Raw genomic sequence first — 24,553 nt, 5'->3', positions numbered from 1 at the left:
GGCTATGAGTATCAGTTGAGCTTTGTCCGCTATACACTTCTGAATTGTTCTTGTTATGAGAGGTATGGGCGGAAAGGCATACAGAAGGCCTGTTGTCCACGGAATGAGGAAGGCATCTTGAGCGATCCTGAGTTTGCTTAGTCTTATGGAGCAGAATTTGGGAACCTGAGCATTGATCTCTGTTGCAAAGAGATCTATGGAAGGTGTCCCCCACTGCAGAAATATTTCCTGGACTATTTTTGTGTTGAGTGTGCATTCGTGGGGATGAAAGATGCGGCTTAGTCTGTCCGCTCTTGTGTTTGCAACTCCCGGTAGGTAAGTTGCTTGGAGATGTATGGAATTCTGCTGAGCGTGTTCGAAGATTATCAGGGTCTCCTTGCAAAGGGACCATGAACCGGACCCTCCTTGTTTGTTGATGTAAAACATCGCTACTTGGTTGTAGTGTAGATCATGACCCCTCATCTTTTTAGGTGATCTTGGAATACTCGTAATGCATTGCGAATCGCTCTGAGTTCCAATAAATTTATTTGCAGATTTTGTTCCGAGATTGTCCATAACCCTTGTGTTTCGTAAATCTCGAGGTGTGCCCCCCAACCCTTGTGAGACGCATCTGTGGTTAGGTCTGCGTTGTGAGGAGGAGGGATGAACAATGCTCCTTTGGACAGGGTGGAGTGTAGGAGCCACCATGTTATATCTTTTTTCATTTCGGCGGTTAGCGATACCTTCTGCGTCAATGGTTGTGAATGCTGTTTCCATTGGCGTTTTAGTCCCCATTGCAGGCGTCTCATGTGTAGCCTGGTGTTGGGAACCGTGAAAATCGCCGCCGCCATGTGACCCAGGACTACCAAAACTTGTCTCGCTGACGGTCTCTGGGTAAGGTTCAATGTATGTAGAAGATGACGGAAGTGTGATATTCTGTCATCTGGGAGGTATGCTCTGTTGCACGTAGTATCCAGGCGTGTGCCTATGAACTGTGACTTGTATCGGTTGTAGGTGTGATTTCTGAAAATTGATCACCAACCCTAGTTCCTGTACACAGTGTATCACCTGATGGAGGTGATCCAGTAAGATGTTTGGAGTTGGTCCAAGTATGAGCCAATCGTCCAGATATGGAAAGATGGTTATACCTTGTTTCCTGAGATGAGCCACCACCACTATCATGCATTTGGTGAATACTCTGGGTGCAGCCGAAAGTCCAAAGGGGAGAACTTTGTACTGGTAGTGTTGATGTCGGTAGCGAAAACATAGGTAACGCCACGAGGATGGATGGATTGGAATGTGTGTGTAAGCATCCTTCAGGTCGATGGAGCACATCCAATCGTTGGTTTGAATGAGAGGAAAAATTGACTTCAACGACACCATTTTGAATTTCTCCTTGGTGAGAAATTTGTTCAATTCCCTTAGGTCTAGTATGGGGCGAAGGCCCCCGGACTTCTTGGGTATGAGGAAGTATGGGGAATAAAATGCTGCTGATTTGGAGTATGGGTAAATTTGTCGAATTGCTTGTTGTTTGAGAAGCAAAGCAATTTCTTCCCCCAGTTGTGGATGGGAATTGTGAATCTTGAGTGTGGAAAGATGAGGCAATATGGGTTTATGACAATTTGGAGTTGGTAACCATGACGTACTATCTCCAAAACCCATTGATCTGATGTTATTCTTTCCCAGGCTTCCAGGCAAGAATGAATTCTGTCTGGAGGAGCTTGATATTGTGGTGGAGGCTGAGTAACTAAAAAGACGAAGTCGCTTTCGCTGTAGTAGCTGGCTGTTGTGCCTGCTGTCTCTGATTGCGTGGTTTACCTCTACGTTGATTTGATGTATTTTGTTGTGGAGCAGGACGCTGGTAAGAAGGGTATGGTTGAGTTCGAAAAGATTGAAAAGATCTATAGGGTCTTCTGGCATATGATTGCCTACGAGTAGATCCCATATAACGACGTGCAGTCGAATAAATAGGGTGTGAGATTAATGACTGTACTGCTAGAGCTTCTTCTTTCAATTTACTTACTGCATCCTGGAATTTGTCTCCGAACAGGTTATCTCCTGTACATGGGAGATTTGTTAGTTTCTCGTGCAAGTCTTCACGTATCGAACTTGAACGTAACCATGCCAGTCTGCGGGCTGCAATGGCTGTTGCCGATGCCCTAGATGATGTTTCATGTGCTTCATAGATTGACCTCAAAAGGTGTCGAGAACACTCTTCCATGTCATGAAGAGGCTGAGGTATTTGATCCGCCATTGTGGAATGTATACCCTTCATAGCTTGCATGCACTCATAGAGGTATTATACCATGTAGAATTGATGTTGCATAATTCGTGCAGTCAACATCGAGTTATGGTATATTTTTCTGCCAAACTCATCTAAATATTTATTGTCTTTCCCTGGTGGGTAAGAGGAATGCGACTTTGTTTTCTTGAATCTTTGCATCGCAGACTCTACCACAATTGAAGCGTGAGGTAACTGTGGTAGAGTGTATAGAGATGCTTTTCTCATAAGAAATTTTGTGTCTGTTTTCCTGGAAACGGCTGGAATTGCATAAGGCATATCCCAGGACTTTTGTGAATGCAGGATCTCTTGTGACAGAAGAGATGTTGGTTCCCCCGGAGTATCAAAAAATTTTTGAAGCCCTAGGGTTTCTGCTCTAGGGTCTGCTTCTTTTTGTACCTCTAGATGCAATATTGTACCCAACTTTCCTAGGAATTTTGGGTATGTAAGGTCTTCCAGAGGGGAGTCTGGTTCCTGCGGTTGTTCCTGCGGATCAGACATAAATCCCATAGATGATGATGGGAATGTTTGTATTGAAGGAGAATCAAAGATGTTTCCTGTGTATGAGTTGGCGAAGTTGGTTGAACCGACGGTTCTCTGTTAGGGTGTGTTTGTGTTCCCGTGAACTGTCCTTAGCAATGTTCATCATTTTGAATGATGACTGAAGTGTTTTATATACCCCTGCTAAAGACTGAGACAATTGAAAAATGCCTCTCTTGTATGAGGGGGCATTGTCATACGATCATCTTGTTCTCCTGAGACACCTGTTTTAGGGTGCTTTGAGTTATTTTGAGGTGAAGTATTAGGTACCTGTCTGTCATCTTGTATTTTGTTAAATGATATGTTCCTCAAATCTTCTGAATCTGTAGAAGTGGAAGAGGAAACAACCTGTATAACCTCTCTTTTTGAGAAGGTATTGGAAGGTAGTCTATGAGATGATGTAGAAGTCGAAGGACTTGTTTCCCATGCAGCACTTCTCTTTGCCAATTTTTATGGTAAGAACGGCGTGCGTGCTTATGGTATTCATTAGATGACAAGTTTGTATGACTTTGCTTAATGACAGTTCTGTGGTCTCAGCTCCAGAAGAAGAACTTTGTGAAAGAGGACGTCATCTTTTCAATTCGTACCTTAGTACTTGAATTGAGTAGATATGCCTTTTATGCGCAGATTTAGATCTATGCGCAGATTTAGCTTTATGCACAGATTCGTTTTATGCGCAGATGTAGATTTATGCGCTGATGTTGATTAGTGCGCGGCTGTATGTTTATGCGCGATTATATGTTTGTGCGCGGCTGAAGATTTATGCGCGGATGTAGGCTTATGCGTGGATGTAGGCTTATGCGCATATCTTTCGGATTCTGTGCGCGCAAGGGTTATCGGCGCCGTGTGCATAGATGCTAGCGAAGTCGGCGCCGTACGCACAGAATTTAACGGCGCCGTGCGCATGTGTGATCTGCGCGGTGGCTTCTTCTGCGCCGACCACTGCTCCTGCGCCGATACTTTTTTAAGCGCAGACAGCGCCGTATGCGCAGGAGGTGTCGGCGCCGAGATCCCTGGCGCCGATCTGGTAAGTTGCAGCTCTACAGGCACTTCGGATTTTTTAGAATCCATTGGCCCTCGTCATTTCGCACTCCCTATACCTCTCATGGAGGATTGAGGATCTGGCGACAAATTTCTCTTTTTAGTAGAGCCGATGAAGTTAACGGGCAGGCGATTCCTGAAGCCTATAGGCCCTTTGTTTCAGTGCTCTAGATGACATCTTAGAGCAAAAAATTACAATCTTCCTTACTGTGATCTGGTCCTAGACATCTGAAGCATCGGTCGTGTCCGACAACGACAGGGTTTGAACCCCGATTTTGAAATTTTAAAATTTCAGCACTGAGGAGAGGACAGCTCCGCATGCGTTCCCGCTCGCGGAGATTCCGTTACTTTCCTGCGCGGGAACATACGCGCAGCCGCAGAGAGCAAAGCTCTGTACTCTGCTTTGACAAGCTCCGCCTCCCGGGCCTGATTGACAGATCCCATGACAGCATGGCTAATTCAGCCCTGCTATCGACGGGAAACTGATGGTATCCATTCCAAAATTCTATATGAACTAAAATTGCAGGCCTGCTGCTGATAATTTGTAACCTATCATTAAAATCTGCACTTTACCTCTGGAGGTTAGCTAATTTAAAAAAAAAAAGACAGGAATGGTCCAGGAAACTACAGACCAGTGAACCTGACAGCTATAGTTTAAAAAAAAAAAAAAAAAAATTTACTAGGCTATTGTCATTCAGGAAAAAGGTTAAGGCTTTGTTTTTTATTTGGGCCTTTGGGCCTGACAGTTGATGTTATTGTTTCTGTATATATAATTCTATTATATTTTGTTTAACTATTTAGTTCATTTGTAAGGTTGTATTTTATGTTTCATAATTGTAATCCATCCAGAAAAAGCTATTCAGATGAGTAGAATAGAAATGTTTAAATAAACTTAAATATTTAGCAGTGGGAAGTCATATCTTACTAATTTGAACATATAAATGAAACTGAGTAAGTCAATACAGTTTATCTGGACCTTCAGAAGGCATTTGATAGTGCCTCTCATGAGACTAAGGAAATTAAAATATCATAGGATAAGAGGCAATATTCTTTTATGGGCTGGTAACTGGTTAAAGGATAAGAAACAAAGTAGAATAAATAGTTAAGTTTCATCCAATGGAGAGAGGTGAATAAACTGCCACAGGGATATGGGACTACAGTTTAACATATTCATTAATAATCTGAAAAAGAGAGCAGTAAGTGAGATCTTCAGATGCAGATGAGACACATTTATTCATTTCAAAGTAGTTAAAATGTGAACAGATTGTAAAAATTTGCAGGAGGACCTTGGGAGAATGGAGAACTGGGCATCTAAATGGCAGATGAAATTTAATGTGGACAAGAGCAAATTGATACACACAGGAAAAACCATGGAACCCAGAATTCTAGGTTCCACGTTAGTAGTTACCACTCAGGAACGAAATCATCATGGAGAATACATTCAAAGCTGAGTGAAATTTCCTATAGGACAGGAAATTTAAGGACATGGGATCATGCTATGAAGTTGAAGGGAGGAAGGTTCGAAGGAAACATGAAAAATACTTCTTTACTGAGAGGATGGTAAATGCCTAGAATGACCTACCAGCAAAGCTGCTAGAAAAAAGTACAGTGACAAAATTCAACATGCTTGGTATAAATATATAGGACAGTGGTATGGACAGGATTGAGAAGTTATAGTGTTACAAGCAACCCATCCTTCACTCCCTTGAGAGCAGAGGAAAGGGGAGAGGTGATAAGAAGAAAACAAGGGAAATCATGGGGTAGTCAGCTTGAAACCAGCAGGTTGTAACTGTCCAGAAACCAACCGGATGAGGCAAGTAGATGGGTGGTGACTGAAGTCTAACTAGTTGTGGTGCTGTTTTAGATTATTGCAAAATTTGGTGGACATGGTGGAAGGATAGAGTGTTGGATTAAGTATGGGAACGTATGGAGCAACTGGTTCAGGAACTGACAAGAGAGGGAGCAATTGTAGATCTAATTCTCAGTGGGGCACAGCATTTGGTGAGAAAGGTAACGGTGGTGGGGCCGCTTGGCAATAGTGATCATACTATGATCAAATTTCAATTAATGACTGGAAGGGGGACAGTAAGCAAATCCATGGCTCTCGTGCCAAACTTTCAAAAGGGAAATTTTGATAAAATGAGAAAAATTGTTAGAAAAAAACTGAAAAGAGTAGCTACAAAGGTAAAAAGTGTGCAAGAGGCGTGGTCATTGTTAAAAAATACCATCCTAGAAGCACAGTCCAGATGTATTGCACACATTAAGAAAGGTGGAAAGAAAGTAAAACGATTAACAGCATGGTTAAAAGGGGAGGTGAAAGAAGCTATTTTAGCCAAAAGATCTTCATTCAAAAACTGGAAGAAGGATCCAACAGAAGAAAATAGGATAATGCAAAAGCTTTGGCAAGTTAAATGTAAGACATTGATTAGACAGGCCAAGAGAGAATTTGAAAAGAAGTTGGCCGTAGAGGCAAAAACTCACAGTAAAAACTTTTTAAAATATATCCGAAGCAGAAAGCCTATGAGGGAGTCAGTTGGACCGTTAGATGATCGAGGGGTTAAAGGGGCACTTATAAAAGATAAGGTCATTGCGGAAAGATTAAATGATTTCTTTGCTTCAGTGTTTACTGAAGAGGATGTTGGGGAGGTACCTGTACTGGAGAAGGTTTTCATGGGTAATGATTCAGATGGACTGAACCAAATCATGGTGAACTAGAAGATGTGGTAGACCTGATTGACAAACTGAAGAGTAGTAAATCACCTGGACCGGATGGTATACACCCCAGAGTTCTGAAGGAACTAAAAAATGAAATTTCAGACCTATTAGTAAAATTTGGAACCTATCATTAAAATCATCCATTGTATCTGAAGACTGGAGGATAGCTAATGTAACCCCAATATTTATAAAGGGCTCCAGGGGCGATCGGGAAATTACAGACCAGTTAGCCTGACTTCAGTGCCAGGAAAAATAGTGGAAAGTGTTCTAAATATCAAAATCACAGAACATATAGAAAGACATGGTTTAATGGAACAAAGTCAGCATGGCTTTACCCAAGGCAAGTCTTGCCTCACAAATCTGCTTCACCTTTTTGAAGGAGTTAATAAACATGTGGATAAAGGTGAACCGGTAGATGTAATGTACTTGGATTTTCAGAAGGCGTTTGACAAAGTTCCTCATGAGAGGCTTCTAGGAAAAGTAAAAAGTCATGGGATATGTGGTATGTGCTTTCATGGATTACAAACTGGCTACAAGACAGGAAACAGAGAGTAAGATTAAATGGACAATTTTCTTAGTGGAAGGGAGTGGACAGTGGAGTGCCTCAGGGATCTGTATTGGGACCCTTACTTTTCAATATATTTATAAATGATCTGGAAAGAAATATAACGAGTGAGGTAATCAAATTTGCAGATGACACAAAATTGTTCAGAGTAGTTAAATCACAAGCAGATTGTGATAAAATGCAGGAAGACCTTGTGAGACTGGAAAATTGGGCATCCAAATGACAGATGACATTTAATGTGGATAAGTGCAAGGTGATGCATATAGGGAAAAATAACCCATGCTATAGTTACACAATGTTAGGTTCCATATTAGGTGCTATCACACAAGAAAGAGATCTAGGTGTCATAGTGGATAACACATTGAAATTGTTGGTACTGTGTGCTGCGGCAGTCAAAAAAGCAAACAGAATTTTGGGAATTATTAGAAAGGGAATGGTGAATAAAACGGAAAATGTCATAATGCCTCTGTATCGCTCCATGGTGAGACCGCACCTTGAATACTGTGCACAATTCTGGTCGCCGCATCTCAAAAAAGATATAATTGCGATTGAGAAGGGACAGAGAAGGGCGACCAAAATGATAAGGGGAATGGAACAGCTCCCCTATGAGGAAAGACTAAAGAGGTTAGGACTTTTCAGCTTGGAGAAGAGACATCTGAGGGGGGATATGATAGAGGTGTTTAAAATCATGAGAGGTCTAGAACGGGTAGATGTGAATCGGTTATTTAGTCTTTCAGATAATAGAAAGACTAGGGGGCACTCCATGAAGTTAGCATGCGGCACATTTAAAACTAATTGGAGAAAGTTCTTTTTCACTCAACGCACAATTAAACTCTGGAATTTGTTGCCAGAGGATGTGGTTAGTGCAGTTAGTGTAGCTGTGTTTAAAAAAAGATTGGATAAGTTCTTGGAGGAGAAGTCCATTACCTGCTATTAAGTTCACTTAGAGAATAGCCACTGCCATTAGTAATGGTAGCATGGAATAGACTTAGTTTTTGGGACCTTGCCAGGTTCTTATGGCCTGGATTGGCCACTGTTGGAAACAGGATGCTGGGCTTGATGGAACCTTGGTCTGACCCAGTATGGTATGTTCTTATGTTCTTAACTTGCATATTACCTACCCAGGATGGTAAAGAACCAAAGAGGAAGACAAACATTAATTTGGATAAAGAGAGATATCTTACAAACAGTGAAGCTTCTATGACTGGCAACTGGAGCAGATTGTTAATATTATGTACAAGGATAACTGAACAGACTGGAATGTTTTTATCTGCTGTCATCTACTATGTTAATCCCACAGCCTTCTCCCATGCGTTTCCTTTTCAAACTGTGAAGGGACGGGGCTGCTGCAGGGATCTGAATGCTTGCCAGCTCAAAGTCTTACTGTCGCAGAATCTTGCTGATGTCTGTATGCAAAAGAGAGGCACTTGGCATATACACAATAACATAGTTGTTGACAGCAGGATACAGAATTTATGATTAGCAAGGGTAGAAAAATTATGAATGTCTGGAGTCCTCAGTGACCAAAAAAGCAAATGACCCTCTCCCCGCAACTCACTAAAAATTGAGCTAAAAAGAATTGAAAGTTGCAAAATGAATACTGAAAAATAGATCAAACAAAAATAGAAAATAAAAGAAGAAAAAAATAAAATTATATTTATAAACTTTCCCCTGGCACTTAAAAGAATTTGACTGGTATACAAGTTTTTAAAAATATTTTGCCACCCCTAATATAATGTGTGTCCCTTTGCTTCATTGTGGCATAAGGTAGAACATGAGAATCTTTTTTTGGACTTTTCTGTATATGGTTTTGTATTTTTTCTTGCCTTTAGAGGTTTCATACCAAATGCTTTTGATTGTTTTTCACAATTTTTAGAATTGAGGCCCTTTTTTTTGATAATGTACTTTTTTAACATGATATTGGCCTGTATAACCATATGACTGAATGGTGCATTTTCTTGAGACTACTTCCTGCAACAAAGCTGGCATAAAATGTATTCAGAATACAAGTTAGTATTTACTGGGTGAGCTCATGATATGAGAATTCATTACATTATTATTAAAACAGGTAACTCTGTCACTAATCATCTAGTTGAACTGGCTTGTATTTGTATTGATTGCAGCTGGAAGAAAGACACCACATGAACTTGTTGGGAGCTCATCAAGTGCAGGATGCTGGGAAGCAGGAGACACACTGTTTTGGCTCCAATATAATGTTTTATTCAATATTGAAGATCTACAGCTAGTGATGTACATAAGATGCATCGAACACTGGATCATATAGTACTTGAGTAAAGTGGTCCATCTGTCCACTGAATGACTCACAGGGACATTTCAGTTGTAAACAGACTAAGCTGCGGAGTTGCCAATGAAGTCTTACTCCCTACGATCCATAAGTATTTTCTGAAAGCTTTCCATGATTTTTTCCTGGCTTTGATTTTATCACTGGGTTTTTTTCGTCTAATGCCTTTTTTTTTTTAATTGGTGGTGTCTGGGTTTTATTACTGTTGAGTTTTAGCATTTCAGCTGTTTAAATGGCATATAAATGCCAGTTATTTTTTAAAGATACTATTCTTTGATATGCTTCTTCATTGTATGACCTTTAGTGGTACCTTAAATGTAAATATTGCAAAATAAAAGCGATGTCTGAAACAAAATGTATATGATTGACTTTGTGGATCTCTATCTTACTTTTCTGGTCTGGAGACAGTTTTACCAAAACTGATTCCAGGATATTACCTTGTATTTGCCATGACACAGTTCAAACTTTAATCATAGTTTTATCAATCACAAGAACAAGCTAATGTCCTTCACCTACCCAGGTAAGGAATAGGAAAAACACCTGCCTGAGAAAGGGGGCCAATCTGTGCAAGGATCTGTCTGCATGTTCCTCTGTCTTGAGTATTTGTTCCAGTACAAAAGTACAATCCATCACAAGTAAGAAAAACAATAAATTACAATTTTGAACAAATAACTTCTTGAATTATTTCATAGACCCTAACCCCCTGCCAATGTTCATTTGCACTTGTAAAAAGTAATATAGTGTTAAAGAGAGAGACCTTCATATACTGAGGCTATTTGCCTGAATACATCTATGATGTATTGATTGGCCCCCAAATTTCCTAGACTTTTTCTTTTTTGATTTTTAGTATACAATTAAAGATAAATGCTGACATATATTTTTGAGTTATCTGGTTAAATGCTAACTTTTGAATATGTAAAGCATTTGGATAAATATTAGACAGATAAGCTATCACCCCACTAGAACTTATCCAAATAAAATAGATGAGTTTGGCAGCATTCCTAAACAGAGCAAAGTTATCCAGCTGTCAAAATATTGCTTTGACAGAAACGGATGTGCATTAGTTTGAAACAAATGGGTAAAATGCAAGGCATGAGTATATCTTTATTTCATTTATGGACCTCTGAAACAAATGGAGGGGGTCCCACAAATTTGAATGAAACTTTTTGTCTAATTTGTTTTCCATTCAAGTCTCTGGCACATTCAAGTCTATTTTTGTGCTGAGCAAATAGAAGAAGGAAGGGTCCAACAGGTAAATATAACAACCAATATTAGCTTTTCCCTGTACGTACCAGGATCAGTCCAGGACACCTGGGTTGTGACTCCGCACCAGTAGATGGAGACAGACTAAAACTTGTGGGCGGAGCCATATATGCCCCTGTGCCAGTCACAGCCCCTCAGTCTTACTCTGTCTCCAGTAGATGGTGCAGGTGCGGTCACAGCTCCTTCCTGCCCTGGTTCTGGTTTTCCGTCAGGGTCGGTTCATTTCTTTTCTGGATTTTAGGCCAGTTAGTGGTTTTAATTGGGATTTTTGATTTTGCTAGATTGTCACTGAGGTCCCGCCCGCCCTGCCTCCCAGGGGGGTTGTGAGGTCCTGAGGGGACTACCCCCCCTGGTTGAGGCCGCTGCTAGGGTCGAGGACCCGGCTTTTCCAGTAGCAGCGGCAGGGGTGACACCGGGGAGCCCGGTTCACTCATCCCTGCTGGACTAGGGCTCCAAGGCCGTGGACAGTGACAAGCGTTGTTTGTAAAAAAAAAAAAAAAAAAAAAGGGGTTTTACTTTTGTTTTCGGCTCTCTTGCTTCGGCTCTCTGCTGCTTTGCGTCACCGCTCCGTGTGGCTCCGGGGGGGGGGTGCCGCTGGCAGGGGGGAGGCCGGGGGGGCCGGTTTAGATTAAATTTATTTTTCTCCCGTTGCGCTCTTCGCCGCGGTTCGCCGGCATGCCTCGTGGCTCGGCCTGTAGGGCCTGCGTCTCGGCGCGTGCGGTTTTCCCGCGCCGGCCGGTGTGCGACATGCATCCCGGGCGGAGAGGGGTCGTCCGGGGCGCCTCGGGGGGCTCGATCCCCGCAGCGCATGATCGCCGCCGTGCGGGGGGGGCTCGGCATAGCGGCCCCAAGACTTTTCGCAGCTGGTTCGGGTGCATAGCTCACCGCCTGGTTAAGGATGTTGTAGGTTTAAAGCTCTTAGGAGGCAGACAGGTTGTTAATTAAGTTTTCAAAAAAAAAAAAAAAAACAAAGGTTTTGGTTTTTTCTTCATCTTTGCTCTTCATCTTTGCTGCTGCCGGTTGGAGCTCCCAGGAGGTTGCCAGGCCCCGAGAGGGCCATCCCTCCTCGTTGAGCTCACTGCTGGAGCTCGGGGTCGAGGATCCCACCTGACATAGCCCAGCCGGGGTGATACCGGGGAGCCTGGATCTCTCACCCCAGACGGCCCGCCTTTCAGGACCCAGCGGGGGACAGCGCCGGTGAGCGTTTCCGTGTAAAAAAAAAAAAAAAAGTTTAAATTCGCAAACGGAACTTTTTCTCTCGGCCGCGGCTCCCCGACCTCATTGTTTGTTTGTTTTTTCGCCGCTCTCCTGTCGCGTCGCGCGGTTCGCGCGGTTTTTTTCTTCGTTTCTTAGTTAGGCAAGGCAGGCATGCCACGTGGCGCGGCCTGCACAGCCTGCGGCTCCGTCTGCACGCACCTCTCCCGGGATGGGCTGTGCTCGGCCTGCATCCCGGGGGGGGGAGGGATCGTCGTGAACTCTCCGGGAGCTCGTGCTTCGGCAGACCTCAATCGCGATCGCGGTGGGAGCTCGCTCCGTGGGGGTCTCTGCCGGGGCTGAGGGTAGTGCGGGCGCCGCCGCCATTTTGTCCCCGGCTCCCGCGGTGTCTAGTGCGGGCGCCGCCGCCATTTGTCCCCGGCTCCCGCGGTGTCCGGTCCCGATGGGGAGGGATCTAGAGATTCCCCCCTCCCTCTCACCACAACGGCCTGTCACCAGCCCAGTCCCTCCCGCGGGGCAGGTGAGGGGGCATGATACTTGCGGGGCAGGTGAGGGAGCATGATACTGCTTCGGACTCGGCGGGATCAGCTACTTCTTTTCATCAGAATTTATTTTGGCCATGCACAGGGCTTTTAAGGCCCGCAAGACTCTGCAGAAGCGCCCGCATCCACAGGACCACCGGGGGAGACACCCTCGGACCCCCGCGGGCGGAGGCCCTATCGAGCCCCCCCTAGGGCAAATCGCTCGCTGCGTGCCGCTCCACCCAGGGAGGACAGGGTGACGTCTGACTCCTCGGAGGACTCGGAAGATCAGGAGCCCCCGCCAGAGGGGGACGACCTGTCCGCGCAGGAGAAGGCGCGACAGGGCCAAACGTCAGACAGCGATGACCCGAGGGTACTTCGTCTCTTCCGCGCCCCAAGTCTTAGCGATGAAAGGGGGTCGGCCCATCTCCCGCTGCAGCCTCAGCACGCCGTTCCCAACGTCGGGGCGCGGTTGATGTCATTTTACAAGAGATGGGCCGGTGTAACGTTGGGCCAGTGGGTCCTCACTGTGATAAGACTCGGCTACGCGTTAGATGTTGCTCCCACTCCAGCGGACAAGTTCCTGGTCTCGCCTTGGAAAGCTCCCGAGAAGAAGGCGGCGGTGCTCGACACCATCCGACGCTTAGAAGGCTTGGCAAAGCTCCCGAGAAGAAGGCGGCGGTGCTCGACACCATCCGACGCTTAGAAGGCTTGGGAGCTATTTCCCCAGTCCCGGTCAGACAACACGGCAAGGACCGTCACTCCATCTACTTCATCGTCCCGAAGAAAGACGGCACGTCCAGACCGATTCTGGATCTCATAGGGGTAAACCGATGCCTTCGCATTCCTCACTTCAAAAGGCATTCATCCGTTGTTCCAACGCTTCCTCAGGTTCTGCATCCTAGGGCGGCATTACCAGTTCCGAGCGCTCCCATTCGGGCTCGCGACGGCCCCACGTACATTCACGAAGGTGAGGGTCGTGGTGGCGGCGCTGCTGCGCCGAGAAGGTCTCCTGGTCCATCCTTACCTGGACGATTGGTTGATTCGGGCGAAGTGATTCGGGCGAAGTCCGAGAATCAGTGTCGGATGGCGGTAGCCAGGGTCCTCCACCTTCTGCAGTCCCTAGGATGGGTGGTCAACTACAGCCACCTTCTGCAGTCCCTAGGATGGGTGGTCAACTACAGCCAAGAGTCATCTGACACCCACGCAGACCTTGGAATATCTGGGAGCTCTTTTCGACACGAAGCAGGGCAAGGTGTTCCTGTCGCACGAACGGGTGTGCACACTGCAAGCTCAAGTACGACGCTTATTTTCTCTCCGCCAACCGCGGGTCTGCGACTACCTTAGGGTCCTAGGATCTATGGCTTCAACGCTGGCGCTGGTTCCCTGGGCATTGGCTCATCTGCGACCATTACAGTCATCCTTACTATCCCGCTGGAAGCTGGTCTCGGAGGAATTCCATCTACCGCTTCCGCTCACGGGACACGCGAGGTCCAGCCTGCTCTGGTAGCTGGATCCCAAGCATCTGTCGTCTGGGGTCTCTCTTCGGGTGCCCAACTGGACAGTGGTGACCACGGATGCCAGCCTCTCCGGTTGGGGAGCGGTCGGCCTGGGGAGCTCGGTCCAAGGCCTATGGTCCGTGTCGCAAGCCCAGTGGTCTATCAATCGCCTAGAGACCAGAGCGGTCCGTCTGGCCCTGCAAGCCTTCCTGCCGTGGCTGCGGGGGAAGGCAGTTCGAGTGTTGTCGGACAATGCGACCACCGTGGCATACATCGACCGCCAGGGCGGGGCAAGGAGCCCCCAGGTGGCGGAGGACGCTCAGCGCTTGTTGGCCTGGTCGGAGCTACATCTCCGCAGCATGGCAGCGTCTCCCATTGCGGGAGTTGACAACGTGCAGGCGGATTTTCTCAGCCGTCATCGTTGGGATCCCGGAGTTTGGGAGTTGGGGGACGAAGCATTTCTGCTCATTTGCAAAATGTGGGGGGTGCCCCACATGGATCTGTTGGCCACGTGGCGCAACGCGAAGGCCCCACGATTTTACAGTCGACGTCGAACGGGGGGCGGAAGGCGTCGATGCGTTGGTGCTTCCCTGGACGACGGAGGTGCTGCTCTACGTGTTTCCCCCGTGGCCGATGATCGGCAAGATTCTACGGCGCATAGAATTGCACCCGGCCACGGTAATCTTGGTGGCACCGGAGTGGCCGCGCCGGCCGTGGTTCACAGACCTCGCCCTGCTGGCGGTAACGGCGCCCCTTCGGCTCCAAGGAATGGCGGGCCTGCTCCATCAGGACCTCGTCTGTTTAGAGGATGAGGATCATTTCTGTCTCGTGGCATGGCTTTGAGAGGAGTCGGCTGAAGAGGACAGGTTACTCAGCTGTGGTGGTAGCCACGCTGCTGCGTTCCAGGAAGCAGTCGACGTCTCTGGCGTATGTCCGTGTCTGGGTGGTCATTGAGGAATGGTGCGTGCAGCGTGGGTGGACCCCACTCCGGATTCCGTCTCCGACATTCTGGCGTTCCTCCAGGCTGGTCTGGCCAAAGGTCTGGCATGCAGTTCCCTTCGGGTCCAAGTGGCGGCGCTTGGTTGTTTGCGGGGTAAGGTCCCCCCCGGACATTTCTCGCTTCCTCCGGGGTGCCAAGCACCTTCGCCCTCGTTTGCGTCTCCCTTGTCCAGCTTGGAACCTCAACTGGGTTCTCTCCTTCCTATGCGCGGCGCCTTTTTGAGCCCTTGAAACGCGCGACTCTTAAGGATCTCACTCTAAAGATGGCGTTCTTGGTAGCGATCGCCTCGGCACGGCGGGTTTCCGAGTTGCAGGCCCTGTCCTGTAGGGAACCCTTTTTTTGCACATTTCCGATTCCGGAGTTTCTTTGCGCACAGTTCCTTCCTTTCTACCGAAAGTGGTGTCGTCTTTTCACGTGAATCAATCGGTGGAGCTGCCCGCTTTTGCGGGCGGGGAGTCCTCTGTTCCAGAAGCGAGGGAATTGCGGACGCTTGACGTATGGAGGTCCCTCCTCCGATATCTGGAGATCACTAATCCTTTTCGGGTCACAGATCTTCTGTTCGTCCTGTTCTCTGGTCCTAAGAAAGGGGCCGCAGCGTCTCGCACAACGATCGCCCGGTGGCTCAAGGAGGCCATCGGTTCGGCGTCCTTGGTGCGGGGAAAACCGCTTCCCGTGGGCCTGAGGGCTCACTCGACTCGTGCGCAAGCGGCGTCTTGGGCGGAGGCTTCGCAGGTGTCGCCTCCGGAGATTTGCAGGGCGGCTGCCTGGAAGTCGTTGCATACCTTTATCAGGCATTACCGGCTGGATGTCTGGGCTGCCGATTCCGGGGGGTTTGGAGAGGGTACTCCGAGCGGGACTCTCTGCTTCCCACCCTCGGTAATTTAGCTCTGGTACATCCCAGGTGTCCTGGACTGATCCTGGTACGTACAGGGAAAGGAAAATTAGTTTCTTACCTGATAATTTTCGTTCCTGTAGTACCAAGGATCAGTCCAGGATCCCGCCCGCAGTGCTGCGCTGAAGTAATGGAGAGTCCGCTCTGTGTTTTGATTTGCTCTGTTCCGCTTGTTAGCTCTCTCGGTTGGAGAGTCCGTTTCCAGAAGGGGTGTTTTCTCCGTTCTATTAGCGGTTTCTAGCTAGTTTTGTTTACTTCTCTGGTTGTGTTCTACTTTGACATTACGTATGACTGAGGGGCTGTGACTGGCACAGGGGCATATATGGCTCCGCCCACAAGTTTTAGTCTGTCTCCATCTACTGGTGCGGAGTCACAACCCAGGTGTCCTGGACTGATCCTTGGTACTACAGGAACGAGAATTATCAGGTAAGAAACTAATTTTCCTTTGTGACATCATGGCTTCCTGGGAGCTGAGGCAGGACAAGTTGGCAAGGAGACCAGCGGACAAATCATGGTGTAGCATCTTTATAACTAGCCTATAGGTGCTATCTGATTCAATTGACACTGATGTTCTCCCACTGTAAACTCTAGGCATGTGCAAGAAGCGCCGTATTTCCTCTTTTGCAGTTGTTAATGAAGGAACTGTTTCAAGAAGCTCTCTTAGAGTTACAAATAAAGCTATAAGAAATTGGATTTGGCCCTGGTAAAGGGCTATTTTTTATTTTCTCTGCTTCAGTAGTCTTACTGTGCCAGAAAAAAAAAGGGAGTGACAGTGCTGTTTATTTTTCTTTTCACTGGAGGAGGGTCAGGGTAGGAGTGTGGATATTGTAGCAGTGCTAGTGGGATTTTTGTCTCTGAGTATTTGAAATAGGGCTACAGTGAAATTAACTTAGAACATTGACAGAATGAAGAAAAGAAGTCTTACCAGGCTGCCAATCTTCTTGGTCTTTTTGTGTGTGGAAAAGGATTCACAGCACTGAGCGAACACACAACTATATATATATGTCTGTGTGTGTGTGTGACAGATAGTTCTTCACACAGTACAGTGCTACTGTGAGAGGGGGTATTGTATCAATAAATTCCATTGCGATATCCAAATCCCCAGTAGGCATTTTAAATTTCATTATGTCAAGTAGTGGAGAACATGGTCTTTAAGAGTGTACTGCATGTGTTAACTTCCAATTACAAAATCCCCTCCAGGACTATATTTAGTAGGCATGCATCCCCACTGCGAACAACTAGTGCCATAGTCACATGCCTGTGCAACTGACTAAGATGGAGGGGAGTAGTGTGCATTTCACCAGTGATATCTGGACCAATGCAAACATTTTGCTTGCTTACTCTCCCTGACGGCACACTGGTGGGATCTGGATGAGGCTGGGGCAGATAGCTCTGCTGGGGACCAAGTATCAGGGTGCAGGTGGACTGTGCTACACAACACAGGTAACGGATAGCTCCCATACCTCCTGCAATATTCTATCAACCATAAGAAAGATGCTGGAATATTGGCATCTAGACCAAAGAGGCAGGTAGGTTTATTTGTAATAGTGGGAAAAATATGCTAAGCACAATAGAAAATGGGAGCTTTCGGGGTATCCTTTGCTTTTTATACTTGCTGACCATAAGAATCTATTCCTGACAGACCTGATAGGTACAGGAAAATAGGGAATTTCCTTCAAAGCTTGAAGGGTTGCAAGCTTCTCCGTGAGAAACAGAAAAAATTCAGGATGTCTGTTAAGCATCTGATTCAAGGTGTTTTCACCCACTGGAACTGCAGAGGTTAGTAGAGCAGGAGACACCCCGTCATGATTTGTCTTTGGAAAAAGAGGTAGATGTGGATCACCCCCTGCAGCATCTTGATGGAGTAGTGATGAGGCAGCTGATAGAAATCCTGCAGCCATTAAGGATGCCATGGAGGATCTGAGTATAAGGAACCACTCTGAGCAGTGTCATCCCTACAGGAACATGGAACAAGTTCAGGGACGCAGCAACATACAGAGGCAACTAGCACTACCTGTAGGTAGTCAACCTATTGCTGAGGTGTGGCTTGCTGTGTATGTTTCTGTATAAATACAAATTGCAGTAATGGGCAGTGGCTGTCAAATGGAAATTGCAGTTCACAATGCCACATGTAGACTGGAGAAGCAATTGGCATAAGTTGTAGTTATTTCAATCCGGAAGAAGGATGAAGCTTTTGTGAGATTAAACTTCAATTGCAGGTACTGAAGTCTTGATGTTTCACTTGGATTACTGGAAATATCATTCAGCTGGATTAAGAGTGAGAGGCCTTCAGTAATCAGCTAAGTTCAGCAGCTGATAAGATTAGGTGAACATTTCTCTCAGGAACAGGAATTGCTGTGAGTCAGGATGAAGAAACAGTCTTTATCAGGCATAGTAGGCAAGCACATGTATGTTTTGGGGCCCCGATGGACCCCTTCCATTAGAATTGAAGAATCATTTAATGGGGTCAGGCATGCATCATGTCTTGCAGGTTCAAAACAGAGTTCACAATATAGTCATAAGAGGCCTTGTCTGTAATGGCAGTAGGTAGAGCAAATGTCTTTAGCATGAATCCAATGGTCAAATCTTTGTGGCTGTGCAGTTGGATACTAGGATCTGGGTTATAGTATCATTGCAGGAATAATTGAACAGTTTGATATTTTGGGTGTCTGGAGTCAATGTAGTTGTTTGCTTCTATTAATGGGGTTCACAATTTAGCAGCTGAGTTATAGCTCTTGGTTTTTCTTCATGGCTTCTTTGGCTATGAGTGTGGAAAGTAATACTTGATGTTAAATTGTGTTCCTGGCAATACAGTATAGATCTGTAAAAATGGTACTCTGTAATGTGAAATTAAGTTTGTATCATGGGGTGCTGGGCTAGAATCAGAATACACCCCTGCAGTACAGGACTCAAAGGCTGGACAGGCAAGATGAGGCTTGGCTAGGCAGGCAGGAAAATCTTGAGTAGGCTGCAAGGCAAGTTGGAAGATAAGAATAGGCCCAGAGGCCACAAGCCAAGACAACAGTGGTCAGGTCAAAGAACCCAGGGTGATTCCATGAAGAGGCATTGAGGTAATGGTAAGGCTGATCAAAACAGAGCTGAGGCTTGAGCATGGTGTAACCAGTGAGGAGATGCTTGGCAAGGCTATAGGAAAGGCTCATTGAGGATTCTTCCTGGTAAGGAGGCATCAGTTATGGTGAAGTTGCAGAGCAGGCAAAACTATGACAGTTTATTGATTAAAACAAATCACATTTAATCAGGTTCATATTCAGAGTTTAGGTATCATATTAGCATGGGTCTCCACAATTACTTCAAATTCAAATTTAATGTCCTTTAATATTACTTAGCAAAGCAGAGCAATCGTGTTCTTTATACTTTAATCAGTCACTGCAGAGCGAAGGGGCATGAAATAAAGACTGGAGATGTGAAAAGAGCTAGGGGATTGAGTAGGGTCCAACTGGAGGGACATGAGGTGGAAGGGAGGAGGTGAAATATAGAGGATGGAGGATGAGCTGGAGGGAATGGGGGAGGTGTGATATGAAGGAGGTAACAGGTAGGGATGTGAATCGTGTGATCGATCATCTTAACGATCGATTTTGGCTGGGGGGGGGAGGGAAATCTGATCGTCATGGTTTTTTTTGTTAAAAAATCGTAAATCGGGGGACCCCCAGGGACTTTTGGCGCGGGGGTCATATGACATAGTGAGAGCAAAGGTAGCGCCAGCGCCATTTTGAATATTGGCAATACGGCCCGACTGCAGGAGGTCGCTCCCGGACCCCCGCTGGACTTTTGGCAAGTCTTGTGGGGGTCAGGAGACCCCCCCCACAAGCTGGCCAAAAGTCCCTGGGGGTCCAGCGGGGGTCCGGGAGCGATCTCCTGCACTCGTGACGTCGGGTGACAGGAACCAAAATGGCGCCGGCGCTACCTTTGCCCTGTCATATGGTAAGGGCAAAGGGCCACCGGTGCCATTTCTATTAACGCAGCCATGGCCCAAGAGTGGGAGATCGCGCCGGGACACCCCCCCCCCCCCCCCCCCACTGGACCCCAGGTAATTTAAAACATTTTGGGGGGGGTTTGGGAGGGTGGGGGATTTGTTTTAAAGGGTCAGGGTGGGTTTTAGGGTTGTTTTGGTGTGCCGGTTTTCCCGCCCTCCCCCGATTTACGATTTTTTGACGATAAATCGGGGGAATTGCTATTGTATTCCGGCTCTAACGATTTTTGACGATTTAAAATATATCTGATGATTGTTTTAAATCGTCAAAAAACGAGTCACATCCCTAGTAACGGGATTGTTTGGGGCTGAAAGAATCATCTGTGGCAGACAAAAAGGCTTGATGGGAGTGATGGAGAGGAGGTGAGCTGGGGAAGTGAGAGGAGCTGTGGGATGTTAGATGGTATAAGTCAAAGGGTTAGAGACAGAGAGAGATCAGGTATGCTGGAGAGGAAAAGGTTAAGCGAGAACGCCCTCTGGAGGGGTGGATCAACTAGATAGAGGATGAAATGGGATCAGCTGGATAGTGGTAAGAATGAAAGAGGAGTGATTTCTAGGGATGTGAATCATTTTTCCGATGATTGAATGATTTTCGATGACATCAGAAATCGGGGGCTCCCCGAAACCGATAAGAGATCCCCATGAAATTGTTTGTGGGGATCTCTTAGCGTTTTGGGGGAGGGCGGGAAAAACAGCAACCCCTAAACCCACCCCGACCCTTTAAAACAGATCCCTTAGCTTCCCCCACCCTCCCGACCCCCCCCCAAAACTTTTTAAAATTACCTGGTGGTCCAGTGGGGGTCCCAGGAGAGATCTCCCACTCTTGGGCCATTGGCTGCCACTAATCAAAATGGCGCCAATGGCCCTTTGCCCTTACAATGTGACAGGGTATCCATGCCATTGGCCGGCCCCTGTCACATGGTAGGAGCACTGGATAGCCTGTACCATTTTTAAAGATGGCGCCAGCCGTCCATTACTCCTACCATGTGACAGGGGCCGGCCAATGGCACGGATACCCTGTCATATGGTAAGGGCAAAGGGCCATCGGTGCCATTTTTATTATTTATTTATTTATTTTATTTATTTAACAGCTTTTAATATACCGGTGTTCGTGCGGGCACATCACGCCGGTTTACAATAAACTTGAGAAAGGAGGAAAATTACAAAAAACAGGGCGAGGGGGAAGGAGCAGGCGAGAAAAAGGGGGCGGGAGTGAGGGGTATAGATAGAGGAGGAAGGGATAGCAGCTGAGAAAGTAGAGGAGCGTAACCATAATTATAGTGGAGGAGATTACAGGGGGAGGTATTTACCGCAGAAGGACTGCAGAGGTGTGATAATTTAGAAAGGGTTATACATTATAACTTATTTACATTATACATTCTATAAATTGTAACTTATTTACAGCAGTGTGTGAATACAATTAACTTTCATCAAGGCAATTTCAGGTGGCATGATAATGAGAGATCCAATGGGGTGTGCAGGATTTGTGGTGGGAGGGAGGAGTTGGCTTCAGAGGAGGGGATTGTCTATGGGGGGTTGGTTTCAGGGTAGGCCTGTCTGAAGAGCCAGGTCTTGATGCCTTTTTTGAAATTGGTCAGGGAGGGTTCAAGATGGAGGTGTGTGGGGAGGGAGTTCCAGAGGGCCGGGCCTGCGATGGTGAAGGCTCTTTCCCTGGTGGTGGAGAGATGTGCTGTCTTTAGGGGGGGTGTGTGTAGGGTGCCTGTTTGGGAGGATCTTGTGGGGCGACGGGAAATGTGAAAGTGGGGCATCTTCTTGAGCCAGGCGGAGTTGCTTTTGTAGAGAGTGTTGTGAAGTATGGTTAGGGTTTTATATTGAGAGCGGAAATGGATGGGCAGCCAATGCAGGTCTACAAGGATGGGTGTAATATGTTCTCTTTTGCGTGTGTTGGTTAGGATTCTTGCCATGGCGTTCTGTAGCGTTTGTAGTGGTTTGATGGTGGCGTATGGGAGGCCTAGCAACAGGGCCTCCCATACTGCCATTTTAATGGCAGTCAATGGCCTGAGAGCGGGAGATCACTCCCGGGACTTCCACTGGACCACCAGGTCATTTTAAAAAGTTTTGGGGGGGATCGTGAGGGTGGGGGAAGCTAAGGGATATGTTTTAAAGGGTCGGGGTGGGTTTTTTGTTTATCAGCTCGGGTGCAGCCAATAAAAAAAAAAAACCCGATAGGACCGCAAGAAAAAAAATTAATGATGTGAATCGGAATCTGAACCAATTCAGGTTTCGATTCACATCTCTAGTGGTTTCTGGAGAGAGTATGCAGACCAGCATTTTGGTTGTGGTTTTCCTCTGGGGTCATGTGATGTCTTAAATGCTAAAATGGGGGGACTTCCGGCGATGACATCACTGGAAAGGACATCTGGAGTCTAAGTTCCTCGGCCCCCCGCCGAACTTCCCTTACTAACTACATGCTGCGGCGGCGATTTCTTGCTAATTTCGCCAGGGGGGGGACTGCTAACAGGCCCGTGCCCCCAACGATGTGTTTTTGTTTTTTTTTATTATTATTGTTTTGATGTGCTGCGGGTAGCAGGAGCTCGTGGTCAGCGCGAAACGGAGCAGAGATCTCTGGGCCAAGATGGCGGCCATTATAGGGAATTACCCCAACTAATTTCCAGGAACTGGCTGGCATTTGTGTGGCGTTTTTGTCCCGGAGGGCTTGGCAAGGTCTGTGCCCTTAAAAGAAATTACTTGGGGAGGCTCTTGTGCCCGGGGCCGCAGTGGGTGCAGAGCGGAGTGCAGCACCACATGGTCAAGATGGTGGCCGTCCATGTCAGCTACCCTCCTGAATAAATCATATAACAGCCAGATGATTTGAAAGTATGGCCAACTGGGAGGCTATTTGAGGGGTCTGTGTACACATCAGTGCCTTTTTTGGGGGGCCGGCGTCACCTTTGAACTTTTTGCATTGATTTAACGTGCAGGCTGCAGAGATGACATTGCATATCCGCCCCAATCTGCTATCTACTAGGGGTGTGAATCGTGTGATCAATCATCTTAACGATTGATTTTGGCTGGGGGGGGGAGGGAAATCTTATCGTTGTGTTGTTTTTTTTTTTAAAAATCGTTAAAAATCGGGGGAGGGCGGGAAAACCGGCACACCAAAAAACCCTAAAACCCACCCCGAATCTTTAAAAAAATCCCCCACCCTCCCGAACCCCCCCAAAATGTTTTAAATTACCTGGGGTCCAGTGGGGGGGGTCCCGACGCGATCTCCCTCTCTCTGGCCACGACTGCGTTGAGAGAAATGGCGCCGGTGGCCCTTTGCCCTTATCATGTGACAGGGCAAAAGTAGCGTCGGCGCCATTTTGGTTCCCGGTTCCCGACGTCACGCATCCAGGTGATTGCCCCTGGAGCCCCGCTGGACCCCCAGGGACTTTTGGCCAGCTTGGGGGTCCTCCTGACCCCCACAAGACTTGCCAAAAGTCCAGCGGGGGTCCGGGAGCGACCTCCTGCACGCGGGCCGTATTGCCAATCTTCAAAATGGCGCCGGCGCTACCTTTGCCCTCACTTATGTCATACGGGCGACCCCCGTATGACAATACAAATGCCCCTGACGATAAATCGGGGGCATTTGTATTGTATCATGCACTCTAACGATTTTGGACGATTTTAAAATTATCTGACGATAATTTTAATCGTTCAAAAACTATTCACATCCCTACTATCTACATGGCCAAAATTTGTCTTCTTTCCGCGTGGAGACTGCCGCTGACTGACGGAGCATTTTGGGTTGGTTCATGGCGACCCAACTCACAAAAAAAGATAAAGACCGGGCCTAAACCAGCAGACCCGATGCCGGGAGAAGAGTCAGGGCCACCAGATTCAACACCAACTGGAACACTGGCTGATATTAAAGCAGCGATTCAAGCTATCCTGAAGCTGGAACTCACTATCATCTCCACTAAGCTCTCAGAGCTGACTGCAGCCATCAAGGGGTTTGAACAGCGCTTCATAGATCTTGAACAGAGGGTTTCCAACCTCCAAGATGGCAGTCGGGACTTGGAGGCAGACTTGCAACAATTGAAAGCCAAGCTGGTGAAGCAAAAAGAGAGGCTTGAAGACCTGGAAAACAGGTCCAGGCGCTCCAACATCTGGCTGGTGGGTCTGCCTGAGTCCTTGCTAGAGAGAGATCTTGCCCAGACATTGGAAACCTGGCTCACCCGTGCGCTGGCCCTCACGCTGCAGTCTGGACTGCTCCGCATTGAAAGAGCACACAGATTGGGGCCTAGAAAGGATAATTTACCCAGACCACGAGTGGTCATAGCTAAACTACTTAACTATGCCCACAAAGACGAGATTATGCGGGCACTGAGGTTGGAGAAAGAGCTTCTGTACGAAAACCAGTGGATCTTGGTGTTCCAAGACTTTTCAGCACAACTCTCCCAGCAGCACAGGAAAATGGCCCCTTACTGTGCAAAATTGTTTGCTCTAGGCAGCAGATCACATCTTGTCTATCCGGCACGTATTAGAGTGGCGACAGAGCAAGGCGCTCGCTGGTTGGAGACCAGGAGATGGAGGTCAACAATTTCTCAGTGCCCAGGAGGCTAAGGGCACGAAGGCGAGATCGTCACCGCCGCCTGTCGCACCCCTCTGAGGACTGATGTTGGGTCTGACGGTTTGGTGCCAGCCCAAGGTCATGTTGTTTAAATCCAGCTACTCCTTTCTTCTTGGAGTTAATGAGGGGCGGCTGAGGCCGCCTCACTGCATTTTGTTACTGTTCCACAGCAG

General features: G+C 47.0%; 1 protein-coding gene across 2 annotated transcripts in view; it reads left to right on the top strand.

Annotated features, from left to right (window-relative positions):
• The window catches only part of LOC115094358 (zinc finger protein 30 homolog), an 84,255-nt gene extending 74,477 nt beyond the window's left edge, over positions 1-9,778 (top strand). For both annotated transcript variants that reach the window (XM_029607332.1, XM_029607330.1), the window contains exon 4: positions 9,245-9,778. In XM_029607332.1, coding sequence (XP_029463192.1) covers positions 9,245-9,405 — 161 coding nt within the window. In that variant the 3' untranslated portion in view covers positions 9,406-9,778. The remainder of the gene's footprint in view (positions 1-9,244) is intronic.
• The last annotated feature ends 14,775 nt before the right edge of the window (positions 9,779-24,553 follow it).

The sequence above is a fragment of the Rhinatrema bivittatum genome, chromosome 6 (genome assembly GCF_901001135.1).
Source record: "Rhinatrema bivittatum chromosome 6, aRhiBiv1.1, whole genome shotgun sequence".
Taxonomy (NCBI): domain Eukaryota; kingdom Metazoa; phylum Chordata; class Amphibia; order Gymnophiona; family Rhinatrematidae; genus Rhinatrema; species Rhinatrema bivittatum.
This window is presented reverse-complemented; position numbering and strand designations above follow the sequence as displayed.